Source organism: Lactuca saligna, chromosome 5, assembly GCF_052625555.1.
Source record: "Lactuca saligna cultivar CGN05327 chromosome 5, ASM5262555v1, whole genome shotgun sequence".
Lineage (NCBI taxonomy): Eukaryota > Viridiplantae > Streptophyta > Magnoliopsida > Asterales > Asteraceae > Lactuca > Lactuca saligna.
The window spans coordinates 115,474,488-115,492,908 of NC_136421.1; the positions used below are offsets into that span (position 1 = coordinate 115,474,488).

Sequence of the window (18,421 nt, forward strand, 5' to 3'; positions counted from 1 at the left end):
GACGTTGTTAATGAAAAAAGAAAAGGAAAACAAGTTGAAAAAGATATAGATACAGAAGAAAATGATGACATTGGTGCAGAGATAATAATGGATATTACTAAATTAAGCTGTGAACTGAATATTTCGTTGTCAATTTTTTTTTAAAAAATGTACCTATAAACTAACAATAATTTAACACTTATTGCAGAACTATTGTCTTTTGGTAGAAAGTTAGTTTAAAACCATTTTGGAGTGTAGAAACAGAATTGAAAAAACATTGGAACATGCACTTCAAAAATATGCAGATGATAAAGAACTATGTGGATGGTTTGAAAGGTTTGTGAACATTGAAAAAGTGTTGAACAAAAACGATGTCGAATCATTAAGAACCAAAGAAAAAGAAAATGAAAATGAGACAGGTGATGAAGAAGCTACAAGAGAAAGAGAATTTGAAAAAGTGTTGAATGAAAACATTGTTGAATCATCAAGAATAAAAGAAAATGAAAATGAGACAGATGAAGAAGAAGGTACAAGAGAAAGAGAATACAATAATCCAATATTTGAAGATAATATTCCAAAGACACCAAATATGGAGGATGAACAAAATGATTTTCTTACCAATGAATCTCAAGGAGAAGGTAATATGAAAAACAAAAATTAAAATTAAAAAAAAAAAATTATGTTTTTAATTAAAATGACTACTATGCAATACATGTTATAGGAACCACAAACAACAAAGAAGAAAAGGGAAATGAAAAAAAACATACTTGAAGAAAAGGATGATCAAGGAAAAAGAAAAAAAAATAGAAGTTTATACAAGATCAAAGAGGAAAACAACTAAAGCAGAACCTTACCAATCACCTTACATGACACGAACAGTTGAAGTGAGAAAAAAGTTAGAATCTGTTGAGACAAGGATTTCAAAATCCATATTCTCACTGCAAAAGGATGGGAAGTAAGTGAATGGTTTTAATATAACTAGTATTTAAAGAAGTTAATTAAATTTTATTATTAAGTTGTGAATAGTATGTAAATATTAAAATAACTAAAACTTTTTTTGTTTAACTATTTTTTTTTTTTTGATAAAAACGAATACCAATATCACTAATTTACAACTTAATATTGACAACTTAATAATTTTATATTAATCAAACAGGGAAATAATATTTGAAACAAAGGATGGGCATAAAGTGGAAAAGATATTTTTTGAAACATTAATACCATGTGCATGGATCCACCCAAAATTAATCGACTGTTGGTCGATGTTGTTGAATAATGAAGAGAAGCATAAAGCAAATACCACACCATTATACTTCTACTTCCCAACAAGAATGTTGGTAAGAATTATTTTATTATATAAGCATATAATTTTAATATTGATTTGAAATAACTAATGATAATTCCATAAAATAACATTTCATTTTTTCCTAGACCAATAAAATGTTGGATAGGTACACCATATAATAAGAGATTGGAAAAGAGTGAAGAAAGTATGAATGAAGCCATGAAGAACTACCCACATCTGAAGGATTTAAAGAAAGATGGAATTGTAAGAAAAAAATTCTAATTATTACTTTTTATTATAATTATATAATATAAATATACAAATATTTATATTAAAGTATTAACAATTTCAACTATACTATTAATGCATGTATTCTTCCTAATACTGCACAGAAAGCACTACTACATGATTTGTTGCAATTTGCAAAAATATAGTGTACATCTGATTGACAATGAAAAAACCACAGAATATATTGTGGATACTTATGGAATGTTTCCGTATAATTTGGTGAGTATAATTAATAACTTAGCACAAAAAATCAAATGTTTTTTTATTAACTTTTAACTGTGAATTTTACATATCTTATTAGTGTTGCTGATAAAATTTTTAAATACAGTTCAATATGGTGGTGTCATACTTGATTGAAAAAAAACATCCAGTTGCAGACAATTTACTGAAGAAGAAAGTTGCAATTTTTAAACTGAAGTGATGGACAAAAAACAACATGAATGACAGTGGAGGTATGTTGATGAGACATATTGAAACTTTCAAAGGACAAGGGCCAAATAAGTGGGATTATGAGATTGAAAAATATCAAAAGCAGCAGAAAAAACAATTGACAAAGCTTCGATCAAAATATGTTACAAAGATCTTGGTGAATGATATCAACATCCACAACAAGATAATAGAAGAAGGTCTTGAGTTTGAAAAGCCGACAAAAGAAGAACAAAAACACGTTGTGAATCATGCAATGGAGAACTATGAGGAAAGGTTTCACTTGTTTGGTCAAGATTAAATAATATATATCTACTCTTTTTATGTTTATAAATGTTTATCTGCTATTGAAGACTTCTATCTAGTTGAATAAATATCGTGTTAATGATGTTTTTATTATGGATAATGTTTCATACTTGGTTAACATGTTGGAGTTAGATTTTACTATCTAAAAATATAAATTTCTAGTTAATTGTTGATGTTTACAATTGTGAATATTTAAATTAAAACAAAAGGACTAAAGTATTAAGTTGTGAATTGAATTTTGAAATTTTAATATGATAAATAGTTTTTTAACTATAAATATGATGTTGTAACTGTTATTATAATATGATTTTGTTTAGTTACGTAGTTGTTTTACATGTAAATTTCTGAAATAGATTTTTTATTTGTTAATTTTATTTTTTATTTCCAATTAAACTGTGAATTTTCCTTTTTTTTCTTCTGTTTTTTATTTATAATATTTCTATTCTTTGTTGATAAATGTTTTTTTAAGTATAATTACAATCTTCTAACTGTTATTAACCTGTAAATATATTTGGTTATGTATAATATAAATGTAATTATGCTGTGAATTTTCAATTGTGTTTGTTCATATATGATAAATAGTTTTTTTAACTGTAAATATGATGTTGTAACTATTATTATAATATGATTTTGTTTAGTTACGTAGTTGTTTTTACATGTAAATTTCTGAAATAGAGTTTTTATTTGTTAATTTTATTTTTTATTTCCAATTAAACTGTGAATTTTCCTTTTTTTCTTCTGTTTTTTATTTATAATATTTGTATTTTTTGTTGATAAATGTTTTTTAAATATAATTACAATCTTCTAACTGTTATTAACCTGTAAATGTATTTGGTTATGTATAATATAAACGTAATTATGCTGTGAATTTTAAATTGTTTTTGTTCATATATTACAATGTGTGTCTTCTAATATGATAAATAGGTTTTTAAATGTAAATGTGTTGTAACTGTTATTATAATCTGATTTTGTTTATTTATGTACTTGTTTTCACATGTAAATGTCTGAAAGAGTTCTTATTTGTTAATTTTATTTATTATTTCCAATTAAATTGTGAATTATCCTTTTTTTGTTTTACATTTATAATATTTGTAAATATGATGTTGTAACTATTATTATAATCTGGTTTTGGTTATTTATATAATTGCTTTCGCATGTAAATGTCTGAAATAGAGTTTTTATTTGTTAATTTTTTTTTTATTTCAATTAAACTGTGAATTCTCCTTTTTTTATATAATATATTTATATAATATTAATAATCATAGATATTAGTAATAACAAACTTAACATTGATTATTAACTAAAAATATTATATATTAACAAATAAAATTATGAGTACAAAACAAATACTATTCAATTCAAAAAGATAAAAATGTTATATAATATATATATATATATATATATATATATATATATATATATATATATATATATATATATATATAAAGAAACCCTTATCAAGTAAAAACTAAAAACTAAAAGATAAAAATCTTCAAAATCTATCAAATAGATCTTGCATCCATATTTTTGCCATCTTTACACATTTCTTTTTCTTTTGATTCTCTTTCCAAACGCTCACAATATTGTGACCAATAACATATTGTTTGCACCTGGAACAAAACCTTTTTTGTTTAACTGATTGAGTAATGGCTTTTTCTCTAGCTCCTTTCAACCTCTTACCTGTACCACATCCTTTATTACTTATGTCATCTAAAGGATTACCAATATCAGAAATAGATGGCTTCTTCACTCCATAGGATAACTCAACAAACTCAGAAATATCTTTTCTTTTCAACAATAAATTTGAAGAGATTAACGTAGAACAAACACCATCAACTTTCAACTTTGCTTCTTTAATAAGATCAAAAAACTCCTTAAGCTTATCCACATCTTTACTCAAAATAGACACACTTTCTTCCACAACACTCAAAACCTGACGAGAAAGAGGATCATATAACAATGATGATGATGATGAGGTCTCATCATCTGAACATTGCTTCATTAGAACATAAGATGGAATAACACCTTTGCACCAATGCCTAAGAATGTACTTTGAAGGAATCTTGCTTATTTGGTAAGTCCTAAAAATGCAAAATATATGCCTGCATAATATACCATTTTGAAAGAACAATGAACAAGAGCATTCAAAACTTGATTCCTTCTTGTCATAAACAACCTGTACAAAATAAAAAGAAACAAAAATATTAATAATTCACAACTTAAGATGTAAATTATATATATATATATATATATATATATATATATATATATAATTTACCTTGAAAAAATAAGTCTTTTCTAGAACATCACATTCACTTTCTGAATCTTCTTCATTAACAACTGTTGGAGTAGACCCCATAATATCTTTATATTGCATAACAACAAATCTATCATAAAATTCTTCATTCGTAACACTATATTGTGAACATGAAAATAGAGATTGTTCAATTTCTTCCTTCACTTTTATGAAGACTTCATTAGTATAGATATTAGCAGCATTTTCCATGATTTTTAGTGAAATTTTACTTTTAATCTTAGAAATATTGCTAAGATGGTCTAAGTAACATTGATTATGTCTTTGCCTGTCCATAGCTAAATCAAAAGAAGTGAAGAACTTAACTAATGAATTACCCTTAGTGAGAAATTTTGTTGATTGCAGAATTCATGCTTTCTGACCTAGAAGTGGTCCTAATTAAACCAGACAATGGCATGTCTCTAAAATATGTTGGAATCCAACTTTCTCTCATATGAAACATTTTTGAAAACCATGAAATCTCTTTGAGCTTATAATCTTCAATAAAACTTCTCCATCTAATATCAAACTCAAAAGCATCTACCATAAAATTCCAAATCAACTTATTGAAACGTTTCTTGAATTTCATATCATCATCAAGTTCATCACATACCTAAAGAAAAAATTCACAATTTAATAACACATAATAAATAACATAATCAAAAGTAGGTAAAAATAATATAATCTAACAAAATTCAAATCATGAACAAAAAAACATAAAAATTCACAAGAAATAAATGTTCTAGAAATTAAAATTATATACCTTAGAAAGCAACTTTTGGGTTATGTGCCACATACATAACCTGTGTCGTGAATCAGGCAATATTCTCTCAATTGAAAATTTCATTGTAGCATCATCAGTGAGAACTATAGTCGGTTGTTTACCAAAAGTCTTCAAAAAAGTTTTAAGCAGCCAAACATAAGATTCTATAGTTTCACTACTCAAAAGACCAATTGAAAAAGTAACACTCTTTCTATGGTTATCGATTCCTGTGAAAGGAACAAATACCATACGATATCTAAAGTATAAATATATAAAAAAAAGTTAGTATAAAAACAACAAAAGAAAATAATATAATAAAACAAAATATAAAAAAAACTTACTTGTTCCTCCGAAACTAACTTTCCTTTCTCACATATAAACTCAAATGTAAGAGTAGCATCGTCTTTCATTCTATCCAAATACTTATCAACTACCATTTGTGCATCGTCCTTTTCAATAAAACAATTCACTTTTTTAGATTGATTCTTGTAGTCAACAATAGTCCCTCCAACATTGTTTGCCCCTTTTAGCTCTTGCATTATTTTGTATGCTTTCATTGGACCAATTTTTACCCTTCCCATCTTTTCAATGAATTCTTGAGCAGCGTTGTCTAATTGCCTATTAGACCTCAAGAAATGCCTATAATCTTTTGCAACCAAATCATGATTATTTCTTTCTTCAAATTTGTATAGCTCAAAAACATCCGAATTTCCTACTCTTCTAAATTTTGCAAAAGCTAGACATCTTTTCCTTTTAATATTCGAATTTCTGTGAGGTTTATTATTTTTAGAATCAGTTGTGTCCACATACACACTTTGAGGAAATCCCTTTCTATTGCACAACATAGATCGATGGGTAAGAACACGAGACTTGGTGTTTATCTTTGTAGAACCTTTTCTTACATCAAAACCAACTTTAGCAGCATAAACCCTATACATATCCATTGCATCTTCAATACTCAGATATTTGCTAAAAAAAACTTTGGTTTAACATCCTCAACATCATCAGGAGTCCATATTTTACGAGTTCCACCAGGAGAGAAAAATTCAGAAAATCTATCTTGACTTAATAAGAAAAATAAAAACATATATCAGCTTAAAAGACACATATTGTAATATATGAACAAAAACAGTTGAAAATTCACAGTATAATTACATTTATATTATACATAACCAAATACATTCACAGGTTAATAACATTTAGAAGATTGTAATTATAAATACAAATATTATAAAAAAAAGGATAATTCACAGTTTAATTGGAAATAATAAATAAAATTAACAAATAAAAACTCTATTTCAGACATTTACATGTGAAAAAAAGTACATAACTAAACTCTATTTCACAGTGATGTAAAAATATAAATATTATAAATAAAAAACAACTAAAATTTCACAGAAGGAAATCAATTAACATCTTAATAACGGATAGAACATCATATTCAAATACGTAAGTAACTTTTTAATCTATAAGAATTAAAAACGGATTAAATTAGTAACAGGCAGAAGGAAACGAGATACCTGCTTCTGATTCACCTTCCATTGCAATATCGTAATCAGATTGAGCTAAAGATTGAACATTCAATTCATCTGTTCCTAATACGATTTGAACAGATATCGGATCCAACTTAGAAGATGAGATACCTGCTTCTGATTCACCTTCCGTTGCAATATCGTTATCAGATTGAGCTAAAGATTGAACATTCAATTCATCTGTTCCTGATACGCTTGGAACATACATCAGATCCAACTTAGAAGATGATGATTCATCAGGTAATGATTCCATACAAACTCGTTATATATATGAAAATCGAACACTGTCACACCCCCGAACCAGACGGCGGAAACGTCCGAGGGCTATTGTGACTTAATTGAATACCATCACAATGAATATACATGAATCATAACATCATTCACCACCATGCATTGAAATATTACAACCGATATTGTTTACATTCAGTACATTGTTTAAAACATTACATTCCCAAAACATAAACCATTCGATACTAATTAAACAAACATTATGACATCACTGGATACATTTTTCTTTGATTTACCTGTTACCTGAGAATACAAGTATTTTGAAAAACGTCAACATATGAAATGTTGGTGAGTTCAGAAAGCGGTTTTTGGAATATCCTCTTCCCGGACCCTGAGCTGATGATACCCGAAGCGTAGATCTATCTTAAAGAAGTAACTAGCCCCTTGGAGCTGGTTAAATAGATCGTCGATCCATGGGAGTGGGTAGCGATTCTTGACAGTGAGTTTGTTTAGCTCCCTGTAATCGATACACATCCTAAAAGATCCGTCCTTCTTTTTTGATAAAGAAGACCGGAGCTCCCCATGGTGAGTAGCTAGGTCGGATGAATCCCTTGTCCATGAGTTCACTGAGTTGGCTGGACAATTCCTGTATTTCAGCAGGAGCTAGCCGGTAAGGCGATTTCGCAAGTGGAGTTGCTCCTAGAACGAGGTCAATTCGGAACTCAATTTGTCTCTCTGGGGTACTCCAGGGAGATCTTCAGGAAATAAGTCTGGGAATTCACGTGCTATTGGGATGTCTTGAATGTTAATATCTTCCTTGGTTTTATCCACTATGTGAGCCAAGAACGTGAAAATTTTCTTTCGTAGATGCTTATGTGCCTGGACGCACGAGATGATGCGAAGGTTCATGCTAGGTTTGTCTCCGTAAATAAGTAGGGTTTCATGATTGGGAATATGAAGGCGAACGGCCTTCTCGTGACACATAATTTCAACATGGTGGGGGCTTAACCAGTCCATGCCAATAATCACATCGAAACTCCTAATGGAAACAGGCATCAAGTCTATTTGAAAGACGTGTTGATTTAGAGTTAGGGTACATCCGATTTAGATTTCCCTAGTGGATTCAGTTTTCCTATTGGCCATTTCCACCGTAAAGGTTTCATTGAGCTTCTGGGGTTGTTGTTTTAACAAATGTTTAAACTTATTGCTCACAAAACTTTGCTCCGCTCCGGTGTCAAATAAGATGCATGCATATGTGTAGTTTAGGGGAAACGTACCGGTAACAATAACGGGATCCTGAATCGCCTCCCCCTGACCCATGGTCAGCACTCTTCCGGTTCCTCCATTTCCTGCATTGTTGTTGTTGGGGCAGTTTCGAAGGAAATTACCAGTCCTTCCACAACCATAGCAGGTGTGGCTAGGTCCTGCATTGTTGCCGCCGGTGTTAGTGTTGTTGTTGTTGTTGTTGTTGCGGTTGTTGTTGTTGTTGCTTCCCTGTTGTTGATTTTGAGGAGGGTAAGTCATGCAGTACTTTGCCGTGTGCCCCTTCCGATTGCAACTGGTGCACTGCATCTCTCTACATTCCCCATTGTGATGGAGACCGCACTTGTTGCACTTGGGAAGATTACTAGAATAAGGTCTAGGAGCACTTGGTGCACCTGAGGCTGGAGCATGTAGTGTGGATGGAGCTTGCGTGGTTGCAGCATTAACTGTCACTGTTTGCTGTTTCTTGGAAGATTCAGAGCCTTGACGCCCCTTTCTCTTGTTGTTCATCCCCTTCTTGCTATCATTTTCCTTCTTAACTTCAGTCTCCACTGGCCTCTCATGCTTCTTGTTGTTGTGGTAATATAACTTCTTGGCCAATCTCTTGGCACTGTCGAAAGTTTCAGGATTTGCAGCTATTACATTTCACTGGATCGGAGAGGTTAGTCCCCAGATGAATCGCTCGATCTTCTTACATTATGAGGTAATCATGCCAGGGCATAACAGAGACAGTTCGCTGAACCTGGATATGTAGGCATCAATGTTGGCATTCCGGACAGTGAGGTTCCACAGCTCTTGTGCCATTTTCTGAATTTCACCACGAGGATAGTATTCGGCCATCAGCATTTCTTTCATTTCTGTCCATGGTATGGAAATGGCTACGGGGAGTCTCATGGCTTCTACGTGTCCATTCCACCAAGTGAGCGCTTGGTCAACAAAAGTGCATGCAGTAAACTTCACCTTCATCTCTTCAGGGCAGTCGCATATCTCGAACACCGATTCCACCTTCTCGATCGATCGTTTTAGGGTGATCACTCCTCCAGTGTCGTTAAAGGTTCGTGGTTTGGCGTTGGTGAAGTCTTTGTAAGAGCATGTTTTGGCGGGTCCTTGATTCATTCCGTTGTTCGAACTTTCGGCCCCTTTCCCGTTGACTCCTCCATTGTTCCCTTGGTGAATTTGTGCCATTGCTGCAGTGACCGCATCAGATATAGTTGCCTAGAACGCGGCTGAGTCAACTTCGGGTGGGGTTGGTCCCGGGTTTCCGCGAGTGGGTCATGGAGGCATCTTTCTGTCATAGAACGGAAAGATGTTGAGTGTATGTGGTTTTCGTGAGGTTGTGATCCTATACACTAGGTGCGTGGCACAACTTAAGTACTTCTACAATTTAGCATACAATCAAGGACACATAACACATAGCAGATTATAACATCATAATAAAACATATAAAATTTTTCATTACTATTATCCGCACTTTGATACATGAAAATTTTGCTCGAAAGAGCATACATAAGTGGTACTAGTTCGACAACATAACAGCTCTATGAGTAGTGTAGTCACTTAAACATAGAGTCGGGGTACATAGCATAATTCCTAATGACCTAGTAAGATAAGTCTATCTCTAGTCGCGGTGAGATGTGCCTAGGGGTGGTGCTGAGGAAGTGGATGCTCCCTGAAGATGAGCCACCTATCGTTTTGCATCCTGGAGTCATGACTCCCACCTCACCTGCCTCATATGGAACTCTCGAAGAACGTCCCGTGTCTCCTGCTCTTCACGCTCGACCCTAGTCCACAGCTGGCGTACCTGATCGGCAGTGCTCTGAGCGAGGTCGCCAGTGTTCCGTAATCGTGTTACCATTACTGGAAGGGCTCGATTAGCCGGCCCTCCGTCCCTCAGGTTAAAGAACTCGTATGACATGTCATACGGGGGTCGCTATCCCTGTTGTCTGCTCCACCTCCAAATATCAATACCCCAGGGGAGTGTAGGACCATTGGGGCCCACCCGGTAAGCGGGCACCCTAATCGGGTAAGGGGGGTTGATGACTTTGGACTCCGCATCCGAATCACCCCTTTCACTGTTGTCGGGTCCCTCCTCAAAGATTCCTTCATCTTCTTCCTGCTCCTGTTCCTCTTCTGGTTCGGCAGGCTCGCTCTCGACTTCTGCCTCCGGTTCTCCGTCAGATTCCTCCTCGGGATCTTCCTCAGGCTCTTCGTCTAACCATCCGTTATTCCCTTGGTTAGGGAAGTAAGGATCTCCGAGGTGATGGAAACCAACCATGCGGTCTGCGAGAGTGTGTAAATATGCTAACATTATCCCTAGGATGCTACAACTATTGTACAGACTAAACGGATGTTTTCATTTTGGTGATAAAGAGGTATGTTTTTAGGTTCCCTAGTTATCACGATCTCCTCAGAACGTGTGATAGTTATACCTTGGAGGGAATGTAGTTGATCAGGCTACATCCACTTCTTGATATGACTAGAACAGTTCTGGCTTAACCGAGATACTAGCATTATCTTGTTTGATTCTGCATTATGTTCTTGTTCCTAAGACAGACAAGGATGTTTTTATTGTTGTGTTTTACTTGTTTTGTTCAGAGTTGTGTTAGTCCATCTTTTGGTTTATAGTTCCACATCAATGTGTGGTTAGATATGCTAGTTCACTATAAACAGAGCTTTGATACCAACCTGTCACACCCCCGAACCAGACGGCGGAAACATCTGAGGGCTATTGTGACTTAATTGAATACCATCACAATGAATATACATGAATCATAACATCATTCACCACCATGCATTGAAATATTACAACCGATATTGTTTACATTCAGTACATTGTTTAAAACATCACATTCCTAAAACATAAACCGTTCGATACTAATTAAACAAGCATTATGACATCACTGGATACATTTTTCTTCGATTTACTTGTTACTTGAGAATACAAGTATTTTGAAAAACGTCAACATATGAAATGTTGGTGAGTTCATAAGTACGGTTTGAAAAGAAATGATTTGTATGATTTTGAAAACCACAGAAAATCCGATATTTTCTGAAAAAAAAAATGTTGTATATAAGAAAAAGTGTGAAGATCCGTAAGTATGCTTGTTGATTATTATAAACATGAAAAATTTTAGACTTTGTATATATCACATAGTTAAGAGTGTTGAATTCCCCAGGGAAAACCCGATGTTTTCCCAATACATCAAAATACGTAGCTTAGTTACTATTATTCCGATACGATGTTGTTTTCTATAATTCCAGCTGACATTGGATTAATTATGGGTTGTGAGTCATTATAATCACGCATTAATGAAAATGACTAGTTTACAACTATACAAACGATCCCTTAGGCGTCTTCCGCACTACTCACTTAATCCAACCACCCTAACTTCTCATAGCCCCACAACCGAGGAGTCTAGAGGGTGCGAAGCCCCCGTTATTTCTATAAGTTGTTCAAGGCTATCGTAAATGCGAAAGGCACTTTGCTCGACTCGCATTTAACTTCTCGACTTTGCTAGCAGTACCAAAGGACCCTTGGGGCCCAACAGCACAATAAAGCTATAGAAAGTCCTTTTACACGGAATTAGGTCATATATGGCCCAATAACATGTAAGCACGTTCCCTTCAGGCCTAAAGATCATGTCATTGGGCTAGCTAGGCCCAACAAGCACGATTTGAAACTTTCGAGCCCAAAGATGGTGTATTTACTTCTCATAAATTTCTGCGTGTGTATTGAAGTATCATTGATTAGTGATTTTTGATTCGTTATTGATTCGAGACCGAATCAATTCGTGTGGTAACGATTTTTGGTGTTGAAGGTGTATTTACTATTACGTTTCACTAGTAGACGTAATACTCGTATTTTTATTTTAAGGGGTCTATTGTTTTAAGAATGTGAGTTTATCTTCTTAAGCCCTTTCTCGGATAAAACTTACACTTTTAAGCCTTTGTGTATAAAAGAATTTCCGGTTTAGTCCGTAAACTATTTTTCTTGACACTTTAGTATCAAAACTTATTGGAAAGACATTTTTAGCACAAATTTACTTGATAAACAGCTTAAATCCTTAAAAAATGAAATTTTCTCGGTTGAAACCTCCATTTTCGCAACTTTTACAATTTTGACCCAAAATGAAATTTTTTTGCATCTTTGGTGCCTTTTTAATTTGAAAAGCATTTTTGACCCTTGAAATAGATTTGGTACACTAGTAATCCTCTGTTTTACAGAAATGTGTAGTTTCAACACTTCCAAATCAAAAATCTCACAATTTTGGGCTTTATTGGGCCGAAAAGTCCATTTTGCCCCATTATGTTTAAAATTCACATTTTTAACCCTTCAAAAGTGTTAATATTCAGAAAATACATATTAGAAACTATTTAGACTCATCTCAACCTTCAAAATTTATATTTTGTCATTTTGGCCCCCTTAGTTTTGTATTTTTAGCATTTTGAGCCCAAAAATGGGTTTTTAAGTCCAAAAATGTTCATATTAACCAACTAGATTATTATTCTATACTTGATTAGTGTGAAATGGTATAAGTTATACTTATTTCATTCTTCATATTGTAGATCTTGGTTTTTAGGTTCATGTGGCTAGTATAAACATCACAATCACACAAGATCATACATATAAGCATAAAAATCACACAAGGCATACATATACTCATAGATCTACACATTTGCTTGTATTCTCCCCCATAAAACTTATAAAAACCAAAAAAGAGGGGGTATGAAGCTCACCTTGAGTTGTGGTTTCGATTTAAAGAAGAAAAGAGAAGAGTTTGTTGCTATTTTCGACCCTAGCAAGTTTCTTGAATGGATCTCCAACTTAGAGGGTTCTAAGATACAAGATCATGAATTCATATGAGTTAAGAGGAGATTTTTGATAGAACAAGGAGTCTAGATTGTGGATCCAAGCATCAACTTACCTAAGATGATGATTTTTGTGAAGAATCCTCCTTGCAAAGCCCTTGAATCTCGAAATTTTTGAAGGGAAAGTGAAGGGATTTGTGGTGTGTTCTTGAGAGTGTTTAAGTGAAATAATTATGTGTGTGTGATACTCTCGGCCGAGAGCAATAGAAGAAGAAGAAAGAGAGAGAAGTGAGAGGATATGATGGAAACATGTGAGATTTCCTTGGATATCCCATAGGTATTAAGGAGGTGGCTAATCCTCCTTAATTCTCAAAATTTTCTTTTCTTTCTCTTTTTTTTTCTTACTTGGGCCGAGAGATAGAGGGGAGAGATGGAGACTTGGGCCTTTGGTGCTTAAATCCAAATCATGGGCCCATGTTGATTGTTTTTCGGCCCATTGGACTACTAGGGTGCCTCAGGCCTAATTTGGTTCATTTAAATAATTTATTTCATTCTAGGCCCAATATGGCCCAAAATATTGAAATAAATGGAAGTGGGTCCAATTAGAGCCCATTTAAGAGTTCTAAGCTCAAGATGGTCAAATTGGAAGCTTATTGGTCCATTGGGCCCAATAAGGAAGTCCTAGTCCAAAATAGACTTAAACAAGGACTTCTAGGGTTTCCAATTGCTTATTGACTACTTGAAATGCTTGCATGGGGTGTTTGTTTGAAATTTTATTATCATAGAGTATGCATCATACATGCTCTTGAGTCTTTGATTCATACTTTGGCTTAATTGTTGTAATCTACAAGGCACAAAAATTTCTAGGTTGTGACAAACACAATTAATCGATTCTATATAAATCGAAGGCCACGAAATATGAATAACTAATACTGTTTAAGGAATCTGAACGAAAGAATCTTGACGTACTGTGGAAAAGATTTGCTTTTGGCTTGATTTTGTTAATTACGGAAATACCCTTACAGACAAGATAATGAAAATTTTAAAATTAACAAAAATAACATATTTAGTTAATATAATAAAAAAACCTAATATTGCCTAATAGATAAAATGTTCTTATGGCTTTTAATTATAAGCTAAAATTAATTGGTTCTTAGGTATTTAATATTTTTTAGTTCTCATTTGAACCATATATATATATATATATATATATATATATATATATATATATATATATATATATATATATATATATATATATATATATATATATATATATATATATATATATATGGTAAAGTGAATATACCTAACAACCTTATATAAGCTTAGGTACCTAACCACATCATACTACGTAATTTTATATCATATTTGCATTGTAATCATCCAATGTTCTTAAAATTCAACCTCATAACTTGATTGTTTCCAAAATCATTGGACTTTCACCATTATCTTCTTTCGAATGACGTTTTTCTATCGGAGACCTCCTGGTGGGCTTCATATACTACCGTTACAAATCAAATGGTGTAGGAGGAATATAATGGTGAATGTCTGAAAATCTTGAAAGTAAATCAAGTTAAAGGTTAAAGTTTAAGAACCTTAGACGATTGTAATGGAAATATAATGCAAAACAATATAGTATAATGTGGTTAGGTACCTAAGCTTATATAAGGTTGTTAGGTATATTCACTTTTCCCATATATATATATATATATATATATATATATATATATATATATATATATATATATATATATATATATATATATATATATATATATATATATATATATATATATATATATATATATATATATATATATATATATATATATATATAAAGTATGAACATTCTCGTATACCATGTGAAGATTTATGAGCCCACCTTTTGGTATGCTTATGCTTTATTGTGATCGCGACACTTCGAGGTATGAAATCTCTTTGATATTGGATTATGTTTAAATAAAAGGGATTGATCCGCATTTGCAAGTGTTTAGGCCTTTATTCTCTTCTTAATATTCCTTTAACCTAATTAATGATGTTTAACCAAATTTTTAGCTTTTCAATTTAATATCTCACACTTTTCCCTTTGTGCAAATCCAACAAACACCCATTTGCCGAAATTGTAATATGTTAGGAGAGGTTACTTGACGAATTGATGTCATAGGTTCTTACTACATATAATATATGTAAGCAAATAAACAAGCGTGCAAGTTACGGAATTAGATAGATGATGGAATATTAATCTAACACTTCCAAGTTATCTGGTTACCATTTATAAACAAGTTGTTGATAAGTATAGACGAGTGAATGATAATGTTCGCTCGAGAAACATTTTCAATTACATCCTTTTGCTTTTGAATAAAAAAACATGAACCGAATGTATTTCTTAAACAACCTTTGTAATGCACGCTTCACATTTGGTTAATGAAACGTTTGGTTTGGGGAATTAGAATGTAGTTTCTATTATGTGACAGCGTTTGGTTATCAAAATTTGCGCATGATTAATATCATTACTACAGGTTTGGCAAAGAATTTAAATTCCATTATTATTATTATTATTATTTTTTTACAAAATGACCAATTATCTTTACATATGGAAGTCCATATAATAAACCACAAAGACACCCTACGAATCCACGTAATCTAAAATTGCTACTCACCTCTCGCAACCCATTATATTTTTTCATATGTAATGTTCATATTAAAAATAATGATGTCAATTAATCATGGAGCCATACATAAAGAGATGGTTACATTGTTTGTTTCATTCTCATCTGCAGGCATTTAGTGAAAAGTTTGATATTACAAACAAATAAATAGAATGATAAATACATATTCAAATATTTAATTAGAATGATTGATCTTTTTATATAAAAAAAAAACACATGTTAAAAATACGGAAAAGAAAGTTCTCCGAAATGTATGTCGGAAATGGTTCCCTCATTGTAAAAAAATTGTGGTTCTAACATGAACTAATCCTCCATCGGGATGAAAACCCAAAGGAAGTAAAAACGTCAAAGACATTTCTTTGACCAATCATTTTTATTAACAGAAAAATATAAAACGTAGTCCTCAAACATGACAAACTTATATAAATCGAAACGATTGCTCAATGATACAATAACATGTTGATACGTCCATATATCATAATGGAATCTTGGTTCTTTATGTCTTTATTATTTATTTATTTATTATTTGTTTGTTTTTCATATATATATATATATATATATATATATATATATATATATATATATATATAAAAGTTTTCCTATTATTAAGTCAACCAATGGTTTATAATATTGAATATGTTTTTATCAAAAAATAATATAATTTAAAATACTATTTTTTAAAAAGTATGATTCTAAATAATTATATTTTTGAATCATAGGAGATATAATATTATAAATTTCTAGATCATAATATATTACAAATATTTTGAATCTTATCATTTTCAATTTTATTTTTATAAAAATCTATGATATGGTTAAGTAAAATGTCACATTTAAACAAGGTTATTAATTATTTTAAATTTATTTTTGAAAATTACACATATATATATATATATATATATATATATATATATATATATATATATATATATATATATATATATATATATATATATATATATCATTAAAGGTCCTCAATAATTATAAGAGATTATGGATTAAAACTATTTTGAATAGTAACATAATATAATATTTTGAATCCTACCATTTCAATCTTATTTAAAAAAAACACCCTGAAATCTTCTTAAATAGAAGATGACATTTATACATTCTTATTTTTAATCATATTTAAGGTTCTTAATCATTATTGAATATATAAGAAACTTCACAAAAAAATTTCATTTGTAGAACATTTATCTCTTTGTTTTATAAAAGCTTTTGTCGTTTTAAAAAACCATATGAGCCCTAAACTATAATATTTTTGAAAAATTATTTTTACAAACTTAATGAAATAATATTATGTCACAAATATTTGATATTAAAGACGTGTTTGATACAACTAGTTAGTAGCTGATACTGTTTTAGTAAACATTATATAAGATAAGTTTTAGATTTGATTCGTTTTATTTAAAATAAACATTAAAATCTTATAGTGTTAAACGGATTTTTTTTAAATGAAACAATTTGTAAAAATGCAAAAAGCTAGATGTTACAAAACGTTCCGTATCAAATACACAATTTAAAAGTTACGAGGGTTAGAGTGCTCTAGTGAAACCGTTATTCCGAAGCAAATTGTCATTTTCACCTATACATTTGTTATGCTCTTCTTAGCAAGTTCACTAAAATTTAGCAGGATCATAAAGTTTCATTTTATATTTAATTTAATCTTAACAATGAATTTGTTTTATCAAGTAGTGAATATTAATCCTCATAGTTCTTATAAATTTTAAGTTTTTGTTATTGTTTCTTTTATATATATATATATATATATATATATATATATATATATATATATATATATATATATATATATATATATATATATATATATATATATATATATATATATTCAGGTTCATTTGAAACCATTTTAATTTTGTGAGACCGTGAGACCAAATCTAAAAATAATTTTAAAATACAAAATAAATGGAAAAATCCAAAAATTCTTTTTTTAAATATTATTTTCGGAACCTGAATTAACTAAAAAAAATATAAAAAAATAAAAAAAATAAAAAAAATTCCATTTTTTTTTGAAAAGTACGTGAAATATTCTAAATAGAATATCACACTGACATATTCTAAAAAATAATTTTAAAATGCAAAATAAATGGAAAAATCTAAAAATTCTTTTTTTAAATATTATTTTCGGAACTTGAATTAACTAAAAAAAATAAAAAAAAAAATTCTATTTTTTTTGAAAAATACGTGAAATATTCTAAATAGAATATTACACTGTACATATTTTAAAAATAATTTTAAAATGCAAAATAAATGGAAAAATCAAAAAAAAAATTCTTTTTTTAAATATTATTTTCGGAACATAAATTAACTAAAAAAAAATAAAAAAAAAATAAAAAAATACGTGTCACGGTCTCACAAAATATAGGTGGTGTCAAATGAACCTAATCATATATATATATATATATATATATATATATATATATATATATATATATATATATATATATATATATATATATATATATATATATAGACATGCATTATTTTATTTATATGGATAGTAGAATATATGCCTTTACCTCAGCATTCTTTCTATATGGCTATATAAACCTTCAT

At 30.6% G+C, this 18,421-nt stretch overlaps 1 protein-coding gene across 1 annotated transcript; it reads right to left on the minus strand.

Moving 5' to 3' along the window:
* Window positions 1-3,776: 3,776 nt before the first annotated feature.
* On the minus strand, window positions 3,777-10,638 carry LOC145045627 (protein FAR1-RELATED SEQUENCE 5-like). Its single transcript, XM_078993955.1, has 7 exons — window positions 10,428-10,638; window positions 6,861-7,058; window positions 5,701-6,289; window positions 5,341-5,596; window positions 4,983-5,190; window positions 4,563-4,876; window positions 3,777-4,460 (listed from the first exon to the last, which is right to left on the minus strand). The coding sequence occupies exons 1-7, from the start codon at window positions 10,636-10,638 to the stop codon at window positions 3,777-3,779; spliced, it is 2,460 nt and encodes an 819-aa protein (XP_078850081.1).
* Between the last annotated feature and the right edge of the window lie 7,783 nt (window positions 10,639-18,421).